The sequence below is a fragment of the Nannobrachium achirus genome (assembly GCF_963921795.1).
Source record: "Nannobrachium achirus genome assembly, chromosome: 6".
In the NCBI taxonomy this organism is placed as follows: Eukaryota; Metazoa; Chordata; class Actinopteri; order Myctophiformes; family Myctophidae; genus Nannobrachium; species Nannobrachium achirus.
The window spans coordinates 33342658-33359497 of record NC_137815.1 but is presented as its reverse complement, the minus strand read 5'-3'; the positions used below and the strand labels follow the sequence as shown (position 1 = coordinate 33359497).

The 16840-nt window shown below is 41.7% G+C and overlaps 1 protein-coding gene across 1 annotated transcript in view; it reads right to left on the bottom strand.

Annotated features, from left to right (window-relative positions):
* Positions 1-7113: 7113 nt before the first annotated feature.
* Positions 7114-16840, bottom strand: part of LOC308286577 (voltage-dependent L-type calcium channel subunit alpha-1D-like) — a gene marked incomplete at both ends in the record, with an annotated part of 126255 nt that continues 116528 nt past the window's right edge. Inside the window, 9 exon segments of the mRNA XM_080727652.1 lie at positions 7114-7419; positions 7999-8319; positions 8697-8800; positions 9207-9381; positions 9383-9392; positions 10454-10579; positions 12743-12766; positions 14610-14926; positions 16256-16354. Of these exon segments, the coding sequence (XP_080583778.1) occupies positions 7114-7419; positions 7999-8319; positions 8697-8800; positions 9207-9381; positions 9383-9392; positions 10454-10579; positions 12743-12766; positions 14610-14926; positions 16256-16354 (1482 nt within the window).

The following is a 16840-nucleotide window of genomic DNA, read 5'->3' as shown; positions in this document are numbered from 1 at the left end:
GCTACAGAGCAATCTGGAAACCCATCTGCAAACAAGAAATACACAGTCTTGTGGAGCAGTTTAGTGGGACTGAAGTCTGTCTTACCATTTATATTATAACTAGAGAGTAGGGCTGTCACAATTATTACATAATAATCGTCTAATCGTGATTATTTGACATAATCGTGATTATTTTTCATAATCGTCATAATCGTTTCCATGTCAAAAATGTTATTTTTTAAGTATAAAGTTGTCAAATATGTCAGTAATTTCTTTGTATATTTAGCTTATGTGTCATATCTGCCATGTGTAACTTCAAAGCCCAAAAGCCAAACAGAAACGTAATTGTCAACGACAAAAACACAAAAAAAAAATCGTTAATCGCAATTATTTGAGAGAAGATTTATCGTCATGTAAAATGTCATAATCGTGACAGCCCTACTAGAGAGTTGCAATCAGAAATTCCAAGTGTGGTTGCTGTGACGTGAATTTCCCAAATGAACTTCAACTTGAATGAAATTGAAATTAACCATTTGAATTTTACTCATTCAAGTCAACAGGGAAAATTAATTCACTAATAAATTAATGGCCATATATGGAGATCTCTGTGTCAGTCCTTGTCCCTTTATGGAGATCCCCGATGTCATCAATATTAAGCCCATATGGACATTCTGTGTCAGTCTCATGTTGTTTATGGTGTCAGACATCTATGGCATTCAGTCATCTCCATATTTGGGAAAAGTTTAAATTTTAATTAAAGTCAATGGAGAAAGTTAATTCACATATAAATGTATTTGCGAATGCGTGATATTGTACAAGGCTTTAAATCATGATTTTATGATGCTGCTGCTGTAACATATGTTTAACAAGGATGTTTTGGAACGCAAACTACATACGAGAAAGAGCTTTATTGCATTTCAGTTTTGAGTTTATTCAATAATAATCATTAGAAAATAAAAGATTAGTATTGATTCAAATAAAGTCAAGGCTAAAATCAAATGGAAAAATACAAAAAAACTGTATTATATACAAAACCTAGGGTTATAGTAAAGCATTTGCTACTAAAGAGAAATGATGTTTACTGAATAAAAACATTACAGAGCAAATATCAAGACTTTCAAGTAGAGAACATTACCATGGGTATTTCCAGAGTTTTGTACATATTTTTTTCTTCTTCCTTTTTTACATTATCTTCTTATTTTAATACATCTTTAAGAACATTAATAGTTGTAATAGTAGAATCGTAATCATAACAATATGATGAAAATGAATAAAAACGATCAAATCAATAGATGTTTCTCTGTAAACCGGTATTTTACCATTTTATTTTTTTCTCTTAACCCGCAAACAGAGGAACAGTGCACCTTGAAAAAGTTTTTTTTCTCCTCCCCCCTTCAAATACTCTTTCAGTCCCAGCATTGTAAGGTGAGGGTGTAAATGACAAATATAGAGTTCACTAAACCATACACAGTCACAAAAGGTACAAAATCGTCTCACCTTAATACACAAACGTTTTAGAAAAAGGAGAAACAAAAAGCACTATACAGTTACTTGTGCAAAGACAAACAGCTATGTGCTAATATTTAAATACCATTGGTACGGACTGAACCAAATAATATTTTCTTCTTTCTTTCTTTTTTTTTTTTTTTTTTCATTTTCTTTCAGGAATTCCCTGACAATGAGGTAAAAGTAAGTTGTTTTTTTATCTTTAGTTTAACACAACTTCTGAAAAATGTTTTACAAAATAATGCATATCTTCAGTACTGTATAAGGCCTGATATATGCTCATAGCTGCGTGGAAGTGTCACACACCGAAAAAACCAAACAAACACCAGAGCTGTTTTTGCTCACAATGTGTGTGGCACCGCAACCAGTGGTGTAAAGTAACTAAGTACATTTACTCAAGTACTGTACTTGAGTGCAACTTTGAGGTATTTGCACTTTACTGGAGTATTTCCAAATTTCCAATACTTTTACTCCACTACATCTCGAATCCAAATATTCTTACTTTTACTCCACTGCATTTATTTGAAAACTTTGGTTACTAGTTACATTGTAGAGATGCGATGCATTGTGAAAAAAAGATTTGTATACATTTAAACGGGACAGTCTACATAATGAGTACTTTCTACTTATGGTAGCCTACATTTGATACCAAAACTTTTGTCCTTTTATGGCACGTTACCACCAAAGTATGGTTGCCAGCTGATAAGCGTATTCTGCCAAAGCATTGGAGCGGATTCTTGGAGACATCTGAAATGACAGATTTCTCAAAAAATCCACTCCATTCCCACTGAAATGCATTGGCAGAATATGCTTATCAGCTGGCAACCATACTTTGGTGTGACCGTGCCCTAACTAGGGCATTCACCAAATATTCGAATATTCGAATATCAAAGTCACTATTTGACGTTGTTCACGAAGTCGAATATTCGCTATTTATTTTATTTTATTGTTTTCTCTTTAAAAATATATATTTTATAAAGCTTGGCTAGATAGGAAGTCATAAGAATGAGTTGTCAATGCCCCTGGTGGATGAATTTGTTAATGCTCTATACCAGGGGTTCTCAAACCTTTTTAGGCCGTGACCCCCAAAATAAACATATTTGAACTGGGGACCCCCACCCTGACAAGCACTTGGAATTGTAGGTATTACATTTAATGTGACTCGGTTCCGCAGATAAATATTGTGAAAATAGCAGATCTACATGCTCACAACGCCTCGCAACGCGAGGCGTTGTGAGCATGTTGATCGGCTATTTTCACAATGTTCGCCTCTTGCTTACTTAATATTTGACAGTTTGGCCAGTCCTGTCGAATATTCGACTATTCGAATACTTTGAGGTCGAATAATTCGAATACTAAAAATCACTATTCGTGAATGCCCTAGCCCTAACTCAAGTAAACTTTGGATTCCGGACCTTTCCTTGTAACAAGAGTATTTCTACATTGCAGTATTGATACTTTTACTTAAGTAAAACATATGAGTACTTTTTCCACCACTGGGCGCCACAATGCACTGCGAGCTTGCAGACCAGCTATTTCCGGCGCGTGGCAACGACACACTGCCCATGCACGTATAGATCAGCCATAATTGCTACTAATAGTACAATGTGCCTGTTATGTGCATTGGTCCTTTTATGTGACAGCCATCAACAAAAAGGACGAGAACACATCAAACGAACAATTCAAAGAGCCCTTTCAATGTGCACACAAAGCAGAAAAACCTACATTTTCATGACAGTATTCGGTTGAATTAGAGTACAAGTATGCACTCGACGACAAATCAAACACTCATGAACTATGACAGATCACATATAGGTGTCCTAAGGCCCTAATTCATACTTTGGGCACACAACCGTGTCGTTCAACGAGAATAACAGCTATTCTGTTATTTCAGTGTAGCGCCCGGATCACTAGACCAAAGGGATATCCCTATGGACCGGGGGATGAACAGCCCAAAACGTTCATCGAGCGACACGGTTGTCTAACAAAGTATAAATAAGTCCTTTACCGTAAAAACATCTCTCTGTGCTAATTCAAACTCTCCCAGGGTATAACGTTATTGCCTTGAAAAAGGCCATTTCAACATTTTCTTTTCTTTTCCATTATTTGTCATACATAAATAATGTATTGATCAGAAAACAAAAAAAGGATGTAATATTTCTTCATGCCCAAGCGTGTGTTCACTCTGCCAATATCCTCGATTCAAGAGTACAGTAAGAGGAAAAGCACAAAGCAAAAACGAAAGACTGGTTTCAAGGGGGTTTAGCATCATCACCCTATTATGCAATCCAATCCTCTCATTAAAACTCTCTGACAAGACAAGTAGACACATTGATATGTTGTCCCCGATGCTTTATACGAGGTATACTTTATGCAGGATTAACCAGACAGTCTGAGAGAGAAGAGGGGGTTTGGGGGGGGGGGGTTAGTATTGCTTAGCCTCTCTCTAGCTGGGAGACACATCACCATGGCAGGAGCACAACTGCATCCTCCTAGACCAGTGGTTCTCAACCTTCATAATCATACATTTGAACTGGGGACCCCCACAAAATAATCATATTTGAACCGGGGACCCCGTCAACATAATCATATTTGAACCAGGGACCCCCGCAAAATAATATAATATATAATATTTATTATGCACTGGGGTACCCCTGCCCTGACAAGCACTTGGAATTGTAGGAGTTGAGGCATTACATTTAGTTTTACTCAGTTCCACAGATAAATATTATGAAAATAGACGATCTACAATGCTCACACCTTGCAAAGCGGTTGCAAAATTATTGCCTCTTTCTTATATTATTTGACAATTTGACCAATGTTTGACTAGTCTTTATAATATAGTTATAGTTGATACATTTTGATGCAGTAATGGTTATCTTTCTTTTAGGTATTAAAAAGGTCTTAAATTGTCCATTTACTATCATCTATCACCAAAGAAATTCTAATATATATATATATTTTTTAAATCATGTGGGGATCCCCGTGGAGGTCCCGACCCACAGGTGAGAACCACTGATCTATAACACAGGCTCTGTTCCAAGCCCTCACACAGACACACACACACACACACACACACACACACACACACACACACACACACACACACACGCTCACCTCACACACGCAACATGAAGGCTGTGGTGTGATTAGGAAGATTTAGTTCAAAGGGGATGGATGAAATCACATCATGATCTTGATCAACAACATTTATATCCATGTTATTAACATCTATAGCTCTATCATTTCTTCCCCTCTCTTTCTTTCTTTCTTTCTTTCTTTCTTTCTTTCTTTCTTTCAGCAGCAAAAAGGCATTTCAGTAGGGACTGATGAAACCATAGGTTTGACTTTGATATAAAATTAAAATAAATAAATAAATAAATAAACAAACAAATAAATAAAGCAGCATTGTTAATGCACTATGTATGCATTTCAAATCGTTGTGCATGCCCTGCACAAAATATGCAAAACACAATGTGTTCGTCACATCGGTATAAAAGTGTAGCACAGGATCCTGGAGGTTTCAACCTTCCAAAATGCTCCTTTAAAGGGGGGCGTAACCTTATGCAACTGGTGTTGGTTTGGTGGTGAGATAACGTAACACATACAGTACTCCTCCTATGCTGTGATAAAGACATTTGCATATCTTGTGCAGTAGAGTTGTTGTCGTCACAAAAGCATAACCTCTTAAAATGCTATTTTTTTTTCACACAGGCAAATTAAAGGGTGCATATTAGCAAACACAGAAAAAAAGGCAAACAGATATTATCGTACCAAATAAAATGAAATAAAAATCTGCTTTCATGGCATAATAAGGATTCACAAAGGGTCCATATTGCTGATCTTTTTAAATGGTACACAATTACAAAATATAGAATTCTCTTTACAAAGATTTCTTTTTTTATATTTTACAATTAATTTACAGCATGTCAACTATGAAATATTAACCAGGCTATTCTAAAATTAAAACAACCTGCCCGCTAGTTAGTGCATTTATCACAAATGCTTTTTGTCGCATCAAAAGTGTGTATCTCAAGTTGAATGATGCTATAAGTAGGACAGAGATTTCCTGCATAAAATGGTACAACCCTACTGGTACTTCTTCTCACGTTTTTGAGTAATCTAAAGCAGGGGTCTTCAACGTTTTCAGGCCAAGGACCCCTTAGCTGAGAGGGAGATGAAGCAGGGACCCCCACTACATAGTGTATAAAATTGTGTTTTCATCGACTTGTTTGTCATCAGTATACTGTATGTTGGATTCGTGTTAATGTGTTTTTAAGACATTTAACCACTTAAATCGTAGATACTTAGTACATTTGACCTCTACATTTGACCTCTGTACTTGGTCTGATATTTTTGTCTACACCAAACCTATTTGCCAAAAATAGCAGATCTAAAAGCTAAGAGCTTGTAGATCGACTATTTTTGGTTAAAGTTCTCTGAATAAGGATGCGAGGGTTCGAGTTACACAAAGTCACACTAAGATTTGGCGGCCCCCCTGTAGTAACTCTGAGGACCCCCTAGGGGTCCCGGACCCCCTGTTGAAGACCCCTGATCTAAAGCAATCCTGTTATGGCCTGGGGATCAAAGGTCTAATCACTAGTAAGGGAGGGGATGTACAGTATGCCTTTCTAATATGCTTGCATTGAAAACTTGCATGATATGCCGATCCTTAATAAAGTGACTTGAGGTAATGACATCTTACATCTGATTGTCATCACCCTAATAGGCCCGCCCTCCGGAATCTCACACGTTTCCTTTTCGTTTGCCAATGTGTCCGTCTCCTTTTACCCGACAACAGTGTCTTTGAGCTTTGAGAGGCTGCAGGCAGAACCAGTGTGTCTCCACTCCGAATCATGGCCGTTGACTGGAAGGTATGGACAGTTCATTGCAGGGACGTGCTGGCCATTGGGAAAAGCGGGACAACTCCCGAACGGCTGGTTCATTCCCGGCCGGAGCAGGCCGGCCGGTCCCGTTTTTTTGCAAAGCAAAGCCCTGCTTCATCATACAAGGCCGTTGCAAAAAAGTAGTGAAAACAGCAGATCTACAAGCACACAACGCCTCGCACCGCGAGGCGTTGTGTGCTTGTAGATCGGTTGTTTTCACTAGTTTAAATCATTTTTTAAATGATACCGGTAAATACAAAACAAACGGTTTTGGACATACAAGGTTTTCCACCCGACAACGACGAAATATAACTCATGTAATTGGCCCACTGGCTTGTCACTTGTCATGATCTGAAATGGCAAATCTTTGAGTAGCAGCAGCGCTATAGAGAGAGATCTCTCTCTATAGCGCGCAATGAGGGCCTCTCCAACTCTTTTTCCCGGGCTGAATCAGGGGCCCAGCACGTCCCTGGTTCATTGTGTGCAGCAGTGCTGGTACGTCCTGCTGGCTCTGTTGCACTAACATCCTTTATCACTGGCAGGCGGAGGAGAGAGGATCAGTTGGACGGACCTAATGTGTCTCTCTTCTAGGTGCCTTTTCTCTTCAATGTAAAAGGCACTTCTTTTGGTCAGAGCCAATGGATGCATTTGTTTTGTTTGTGTTTTTTTTTTGTTTATTTCACTGACAGTAGTCTTAAAAAGGTTCAAAGGTTCCTGGACTATAGTTCTCCAGCAGCCGCTGCTATAAAGTCGTGATGCATATCATCTCGTCCGCCAGGTCCTCCTCGTAGGGGGCTCTGGGCTCGGCGTCTGGCTCCTCGTCGCTGTAGCTGACCACCGTGTCCTGCAGGTCAAAGTCTCGCGCGCTCACCACGGGGAACACGCTCACTCCGTTGGCGGGCGGCGCCACCCCTCCGTTGAGCAGGTGGCTCGCCGCGCTCTCCATCTCGTCGATCGTCATCTCGCAGGCGTCCGCGATCTCGTGCTTGGTGGCGGCGACGAACTTGGGGTCCTTGGCGAATCTTCCAAGCCCTTCTGATATTAACACCTGTTGGAGAAAAAAAAAACAAATATGACCAAATATGTTTGTGATGCTCTTCAGAATCAGAATCAGAATCATTCCTTTAGTGAGAGAATTTCAGAATGTTACGCTATGCTTCATTTTATTTTGTTTTTGTCAGTGAGGTAGTCAACGAATATTTTTCGTCATAGTTTTAACACTTCTCTTGCCAACCCTGGGTTTCCCGAGTTTGGGCCGTTTTTGAAGAAAGAATTTTTTTTGGACCTCAAAAAATGTATTAGGCATGATCGTGATTGCGAAATTGCATGTTTAACCCCCATACCAACACATTCTTTCAAACATGGCAGCCATGTTTGTTTACATCAGAAGAAAACATAATGGCTGCTATATCATGAATGCCTAAACGGTTTTCCAAGCAGATATTTTTGTTTGAAAGCTGTGAACAGCGTGCACACACGTGGTGCATGGTCTAGGCATGGGCGTGCACGATCCGTGCACTATGAATTACATGGAAGTCTATGGAGACCATGGCATCTTGGACCTTCAAAGACATTTAATTGATTGCAACTTAAGTGTTAAGTCGACCCCAAGCCGAGCGAGACTCACCGCCTCCACCAGGCTGGTGGCGCTGCCTCTCTTCTGGTGGTACTGGTGTCGGTACTCTGGCGGCACCTGCAGGTGGACGGGGGAGTAGCTCCTCTGGGAGTACTCGGGATCGTCCGTGTACCAGGAGCTCTTGCGCACCGACACGTGGCTGCCAGCATTGTTGTGGTGGTGGCGGGGGTGGTCCACGTGGATCAGAGGGGTGTAGTACGGAGACTGCTCCTTACTGGCCGGAGTGGCGGGGGGCGTGGCCCAGGAGCGGGTGGAGCGGGTGGGGGAGAGGCGGTGGGCCCTGCTGGAGTCCAGGCCTGCCACGGCCATGACCTGATGATGACGGTGCACAGAAGACATGTGGTGTACAGCAGTGGTTCTCAAACTTTTCAGGCCGCGACCCTCCAAAATAACATATTGAGGCGTTACATTTTGTATAACACGGTTCTATTGTGAAAATAGCAGATCTACATGCTCACAACGCCTAATAAACGCCAACGCCAAATAAATACACTAGACTAGGATCGACTCCTTTTGCAGTTTTCTGATACAGTCTAGAGCAGATATAACTTCACAAACAACAGGCGAAACCATGGCGGGTACCAAAACATATATTTATATATGCTATCACACAGATTTGGTGCCCCCCCGCCCCTGTAGTAACCACGAGGACCCCCTGTTGAAGAGCCCTGGCGTAGACAGTGTGTTACCTGGTGCTGCATGAGGTGCAGTGGCAGCGCGGTGCGCTGGTGAGGCAGCTCGTCCTGGCTGCTCTGCCTTCGCAGACACTCAAAGTAGGACGGCCTCCTGGGACCTGATGACACGTGAGGAGGGGCGGAGCAGTGAGTGAGAGACATGCAGGGAACATGGAGGCATGCGAACACGCATGTGTGGATGGAACAGAGTGGAAACCGAATGTACTTTTAAGCAGCATGATTATTGTGTGCTTTGGGAGAATGACACAGTTGGTGATACATTAACCACTTAAATCCCCCCGGCATCCGTATTCTGGGGAAGGCATTCGCAGGAAAATAGCAGATCGACTGTTGATTGGTTATTTTCAGCACAAGCTTTCCCCACAATAACGGAGAACAGAAAAGACACTACTATATACTGTACCCGTAGAGCCCTGAGGGTCGGGATAACAGGTCAACCATATAGGGTTTAAGTGGTTTTAAGAAGGTGAACAACGCTAGAAGAAGGATGCCAAGAGACACTACCTTGTCCTTGTCCTTGTCCTTGAGGCGTGGCGGGAAGCCGCCGTCTCTTTGGCGACCGCCGCGAGTCGCGGTAGAGCGGCTGTTCGTCGTCGTCATAGTAACTGTCTGGGTGATGGTAGCCTTTGGGAGTCTCGTACTCTGTGTCGCTGTTCTGGTACCTGTTGACACACTTTCTCGTGAGATTTTCTGGAAGGCAACACTTTGGGCACAAGAACCAGGGTCAACTTAGTACTTAAACCATGGGGCGGGGGAGGTGTAGTTGTGCATCAATCGTTATCGTACCAAAGCACAGAAGTTGATTGCCAGTCAATGTCGCCCTTAGGGCGTCTTACTGGTATCATTGACCTAAATGGCATTATATCAACAAGGATATGATGAGTGACTCATTACTTGGGTTACATCTTCTGAAAGTTGTACTTGAATGTTGACATGAAATAATAATCCTGTTACACAGTAACACGGACGTACGCCATTAACTACTCAAAGCTTGTTCATCTGACGCTTGCCGTTAAATGTTTCTGCATCGCATATAGAACTACACCTATTAAATGCAAGATTTCATCAAAGCCAAGAATCTTTACGTGACCCAAGCATTATATAATGCTTTGTTTGAGCTGTTGGAATTAACTAGGCTACTGTTGGTTGTTAAAGTCGGAAGTTTAATCGGAAACGAATCGTGACCCCAAGAACCGGAATCGAATCGTGAAATGGCAGAAGATTCACAGCCCTAGATCCAACATCTGATCATGAATCTCCTGTTTCATTTCATTTTCAGCATAATAGTATAATATTTGATGAATGTACTGTAAACACAGTATAGTACCCACTAGGGCATTCACAAATAGTGATTTTTAGTATTCGAATTATTCGACCTCAAAGTATTCGAATAGTCGAATATTCGACAGGACTGGCCAATTGTGAAAATAGCCAATCTACATGTAGATCTGCTATTTTCACAATATTTATCTGTGGAACCGAGTCACATTAAATAATAATATATTTGTAATTGTAATACCTACAATTCCAAGTGCTTGTCAGGGTGGGGGTCCCCAGTTCAAATATGTTTATTTTGGGGGTCACGGCCTAAAAAGGTTTGAGAAGCCCTGGTATAGAGCATTAACAAATTCATCCACCGGGGGCATTGACAAAAAAAAAAGAAAAAAAAATATTCGGTTTCGGTGAACAACGTCGAATAGTGACTTTGATATTCGAATATTGGAATATTTGGTGAATGCCCTAGTACCCACCTATCTGACAGCATGCTGTCCTCCTCGTAGAACTCCTCTCCACTGTAGTACTCTCCAGAGTAGCGGTCCTCGTCCACCTCCTCCTCCCTGCGGATGGTGGGGTGGCGGCTGTCTCCTGCGTGGGATCTGGTACAAGGGGAGGGGTCAGAGGTCAGAGAGGCTGTAGCCCTACAGGAGGGAGGGGGGGGGGGGAGAGAGGGGAGGGGAGGGGGCATGGGGAAGAGGGCCATGCACTGCCATGCACACGCAAGCCTCCAGAGGGCAGCGATGCAACTTGAACGCCCTCATTTATACTCCTAAAACCACCACAGCCTATAACACTGTGTAAGACAGCAGGCAGAAGTGTCAAGCTTTGCATTCCTAAAAGCATCACTTAAAGGGATATTTCACTTTCAAAAAAACCTTTGGTAATTTTATCGTCTAATCAGGCTTTTTATGAACACCCTGAACAGTTTTTAATTTGCTTGATTCAATATTTAGATATTTGATGTAAATGTTACCAGGCCCTACAGGCCCAGGGCCTCTCCCCACACACACCCATTGTAACTTCAAACTTCATTTTAACCATGATAGATTCATTAAAAACACCCATTATTGGAGAGAAGCCCTTCCCCTGTAAGCTGTTGAAAGTGGAATATCCCTTTAATAACTCTCCCCCCCCCCCCCCCACAGATTTCTCTGGGTTTCTCATGGAGGCCTAATTTATACTTGGACGTATGGCGCGTCGCGTTGGGAAAATAGCCGTTCTCTCAAGCTCACAATGCATCGCTTGGTAGACTGCCTATTTTTGGGCGCGTGACACGACGTCGTACAACAGAATATAAATTAAGCATTAGAAGAATGTTTAAACGTAGGTTTTTAAAAAACATTCTATACATTTGGACGTCTGCGTCTTCCTCCAAAGCAAGCACTTCTTCACCACGTCTTCGTGATGGTGGTGGTGGGTCTCCCCTTCCTCACATGCATAAGGCAAGACTGCTCTTATAGCGCTATGCTGGCCACTCATACGTGAAGAAGCAAGGTGTGGTGCACACTTATAAAAGGAGACCGTTGCGTTGGAGTGCCGTGGACCCCCGTAAGCAGAAAAAAAAACCTTGCAGTTCAAAACATTTATTATTTAAAGAAGAATACGTTTAGGTTTCTATATCTTCATCAGGCAAGAGTATGATGACAATTTCCCTATTACAGTATTAGAACATTGTATTTCTTCAAAATGTATGATTTAATGGAATTAGAGAAGTCTAAGTCAGACGTAATTCACACATCCTACCTGGGTATATTTGGACCGCAATGCTTATATGAGACGATTTTAAGATGACCCAATGTTATTCTCCATAGACCATGGCCTTTTGCTTTGAGGAAACGGGGTGGCAACGGGGTGGCATTTCTTTAACTATACTTGATAGCAAAATGGCCACCGTGTGAATATGGTCTATAGAGAACAAACTCCGTGACCCAGGGGATGAGCGAGTGACGTCAGGACTTCAGTACACTATTATAGACCGTGTGCATACAATGTTAATGCTTCTTCTTTTTATCATTTTTATCCTACGATTTTGTAACCCATTTTCACCCAGTGCCAATTGCCTATGTAATCCTGGGCTCTGCTCTCCCTCTGCCGCGCCTGGGGAGACAACGGACTGACCTCATGCTTCCTTCTATGCATGAGGAGTCCAAGTTGCTTCTATTCACCTGACAGTGGGGATTTCCCCGGTTTGGACGTAGCGCGTGGAAGGAACACATTATTCCAACCAGTTCCTTTCCCCTCCATCAGGCGCCCCGGCTGGCCAGGGGAGGCATTATAGAGACCAGGATTACTGCATGTTTTTGCGAGGGTATCTACCCTAGGAGACACAGGGAGAACATGCAAACTCCACACAGAAAGGCCCTATCTAGGCTAATTAAGCCTTTTATCAGACATAACGTGCCCGATGAAGGTCTTAGAACCCAAATGTAGATTTTTTTTCTCAAATACATCTTTGAGGACGCATAGCGTGCAAGAGTCTCTGTTTATGTTTTGGCCACTCATAATCAACATTTTCTTGACTTCAAATAGTCAACAATATGGTACCATGTAGAACATGGTACTGTAGAGATAGGCATGGTTGGCCAGCATATTGCACGTTGTACTATCAATGACGTAGCAGGGATGCAATCATTCAGTGTCCCAAAACCAAGTCAAACTGAATCAATAAATACAGCAGGTATATACAAATACTACCCCCCCCCCCCCACCCACCACCCATCCTCCACTGTACTGCTGGAGCCATACCTAGGAAAACAACATACCTAACATACGTCTCATAGTAGCGCCTTCTGTCCAGAAGAGAGCAGAGAGAGAGGGATGGTTGAGAGAAAGCATTTTGATTAGGCAGGAGAAAGGGAGAGTGGAGAGAGAACAAGAGATAAGAGGGTGGAGAAAGGATGTCATACTGTGTAAATATAGTATATCGTCACTGTCGGGGCAGAGACCTCGTATCTCCAAGTTTCAAATTTGGACGTCTTTTTCGCAAAGCAAAGCCCTGCTTCATCATACAAGACTGTCGCACAAACGTAGTGAAAACAGCTGATCTACAAGCACACAACGCCTCGCGGTGCGAGGCGTTGTGTGCTTGTAGATCGGCTGTTTTCACTCATTTAAATCATTTTTAAAATGATAAATACAAAACGAACGGTTTTGGACTTACAAGGTTTCCACCCGACAACGACGATATATATCATACAGTATAAGAGGCATATATATATCATACAGTATAAGAGGCATATACAGCATTCTCATATATATGCATGAGGGAGCAAAAGAGCATGATAAAGGTGTGGAAGAGCGCTGGGTGACAATTCAATTTTCACAGCTAAAGATTGGGGGAAAAAAGAAGCTGGAAAGCATTTCTCTTTGGTAAAAGTGACAGGAATTAAATTGTCCCACAACTTTATTTCCTTTAGTTTTTCTTTTTTTAAAACCCATTTAGGCCTGAGGCCGATTCTACGAATGTCCTGTAAATCCTAGTTTGAAACACTTGTGTTCATATAAGATCGGTGGGTCTCAAAAACCTTTTCATTTCAAAGACACCCCATCTCAAAGTATTATGTGTCAGGGACTCCCCAGAAGCAAAGATGTTAGTTTTAAATGTTTGCTTTAAACCATAATATACATTCAAAAATGTGCATACATTTTCATGATTTTTCAGAAATAGCAGATCTACAAGCTCATAGCGCGGCACTCTGTGCCGCACAATGAGCTTGAGTGACACAGATGCTTTCCAGGTCTAAATGGGTTTTAAAGAAATGCAAAAAGAAAAAGAGCCCAATACCATGGGTGGATGTTGAGCATGAGGTAATATTATGGGATGTAGATGACAGTGTACCCCTTGGTCAGATATGAAACTGACTGTCAGTGAAGGAGCGGAGTCTTTGATGCATTGTGCGATGAAGTGTTTAAACTACTAGGTCTGAGACCAGAAGAGAAGAGTCTGATAAGGAGAAGCTTGCTTCCTGTGGGTGGGTAGGAGGTTAAGAGGAACAGAATAGCATGGTGCTGCCAGCTGAACGGTGGGTAGGAGGTTAAGAGGAACAGAATAGCATGGTGCTGCCAGCTGAACGGTGGGTAGGAGGTTAAGAGGAACAGAATAGCATGGTGCTGCCAGCTGAACGGTGGGTAGGAGGTTAAGAGGAACAGAATAGCATGGTGCTGCTAGCTGAACGGTGGGTAGGAGGTTAAGAGGAACAGAATAGCATGGTGCTGCAAGCTGAACGGAATGTTACCGTATCAGTATTTGACACGCACCCTTCCTATACAATCGAAAACATGTGAGCATCCCAAATCATCACTGACTGAGCAACTCTGACTCTATTATAAATCCTTTTTTTTTTTGTAATATTGTAATATTTTGAGATATGGATTTTAGATTTTCATGAGCTGTATGCTATAAAAATCTAAATTAAAAGTAAAACAAAAAAAGGTTTCGAATGTTTCACTGCATGCGCAATGTATCTAGGATATATCAAAGTATTTTTTCTTTTTACGGAATTACGGAACATAATGAACGTTTCCACAATATCCAAATTTTTGGAGAGAACCCCCTGTATATAACTTTTTTTCTGAAGTTGCCTAAAACGAATCTTAATCATTCCTTCAAAAAGCTTTTGCTCAGTGTACCTTTGCCCCTGGGGGGTCCTGGGCTTGTCGTAGTCGTAGTAGGCTCCGCGGTGGCCCGCGGGGACGCCGTTGGGGGGGCCTGCGTGCTCGTAGTAGCGGCTGTGGCCCCCGTTGGGCAGGCCGCCGGACATGTTGGCGTTGTTGAGGTTGATGTTGGTGGACTTGGGCGACTTGCCCCAGGAGGAGTTGTGGTTGCGGTTGTGGTGGTGGTGGTGATGGTGGTTGTTGATGTGGTCGTCTGGGTGGGACATGGCGTTGGCGCGACACAGCCGCCCCACCGGCTCCTCCATGTGGGCGTAGTGCGGAGGTGGCTGCACCTGAGGACAGTGTTGATTTTGTTTATTGGATTTTCCATTGAAGCATTAACCAATTTAGAACGGGTACACATTATTGTGTATCAATATTTTATGCTTTAACTATTGAAAAATAGCAGATATACAAGCTCACAGCGCGGCATGCCGCACTGCGAGCTTGTAGATCTGCTATTTTTGAAAAATATTGAAATTTAGAATTTTGACCCAATTCTATAAGTGTCTTTTGAATCCTTCTAAGATTTTTTGAAAAACCTATGTTTCTATGTCAGCATTCTGGCCGGCCATCGTCAAAGAAAAGGTCCTTTTCACTTAAATGGAGCTCAGTCTGTTCTTGAGAGACTACTCTGTCAGTGGTTCTCAAACCTTTTCATGTGAACGACCCCCAAACTGATATTTATTTGGCCACGGACCCCCATCTCAAAATATTTAGTTCCAGGGACCCCCCAGAAGCAAAAGTTTCGTTAAAACGTTCGCTTTGAAAATACATATATTCAAAGATTTGCACACATTTTCACGACTTTTTTTCAAAAATAGCAGATCTACAAGCTCGCAGCGCGGCACTCGGTGCCGCGCTGTGAGCTTGTATATCTGCTATTTTTCACTGGTTAAAGCATTCAATAATTCCAAGCCTAAATGGGTTAAAAATAAATCTAAGTTGGTACAAAAAGACAAGTAACTAGAAGCAGTGCTCTTACGAGCACAGGTCTCCACCAGGCCACACAAATCGGCCTGTTTGTACAAAAAGACAAGTAATAACTTCCTCTGGCACAATCCATCAAATACATAATTGTAATAAACGGAATGAATTATCACCCAAAACATACAGAGGATACAGGATAAAATAAAGAAATAAACGTATAAAAAAACTAAAACAAACAAGCAAATAGAAGCAGTGTTGATTTTGACAGGAAGTTTTGATGTTGCTAGTTCTTTAGTCATGAATACATTTTTTATTTAGTTCTAGTCATATTTTAGTCATCTGAAACGTTTTAGTCTAGTTTTTGTCGACTAAATATCAAAAGATTTTAGTTGAGTAAATCTACAGTAGATTTAGTCGACAACAGTGTATTTTGGCGGTATTGATGGCGTCATAATGCCTGACTTTTACATTCGGTTGCGCTCTGAAAATAGCTGATCTACAAGTTCATAACATGTCGCGTTGTTCTGCTATTTTCAGAGCGCAACAGACGAGTGCAACCAAACATTAACGAAATTGTCAGTATATTTAGTCTTAGTTTTAGTCCATCGTAGCTTACGTTTTTATTTAGTTTTCGTCAGTGAAAAAAGGTAGCCGACGAACATTTTTCTTTAGATGAAGAAATGGGCACTGACCTGAAGGGGGCGCTGTGTGGCGTTGGTCTGGTGGCCGTTGGAGCGCCGGTGGCCGCCGTTCATCTGGTTGACGTGGTTGCCAAAGAGGCCGCTGTTGCGCTGAACAGAGGAACAACTCGCGGTCAAACATTTTCGAGGCCTCTCGACACAGAGAGGCAGAGGAGGAAGGTGCTTATTTGATGTTAAGTTTTCTTTTTCAGAAATTGTAATGGGCAAAGTAAGTTCAAAAAGCTGAGTTCAATGGCTTATGGCATAGGTGAATAAAAATGAATGCAGACTTTTGTAGTTTGTTTGAACTACAATGGAGGAAACAAACAAAAACAAAGAAAATCAAATGAGCTAAATAAGCTAAAATGCGGTTTATACAATTGCACTGTTATGAAGACTAGTGTGTTCTGTGTATTGTACTGTTGCAAGGATGTCAGACATGTAGGACTGAGACTAATAGGTTATTGGGTTACCTATGTTTTTTTTTTGTTTACTATTTCTATGCATTTGATATATTACTTTGTGCTGTCCCTGTTTATTGTAAATCGCTCTGGATTAAGAGCGTCTGCTAAATGTATAAATTGTATGTACATTGTA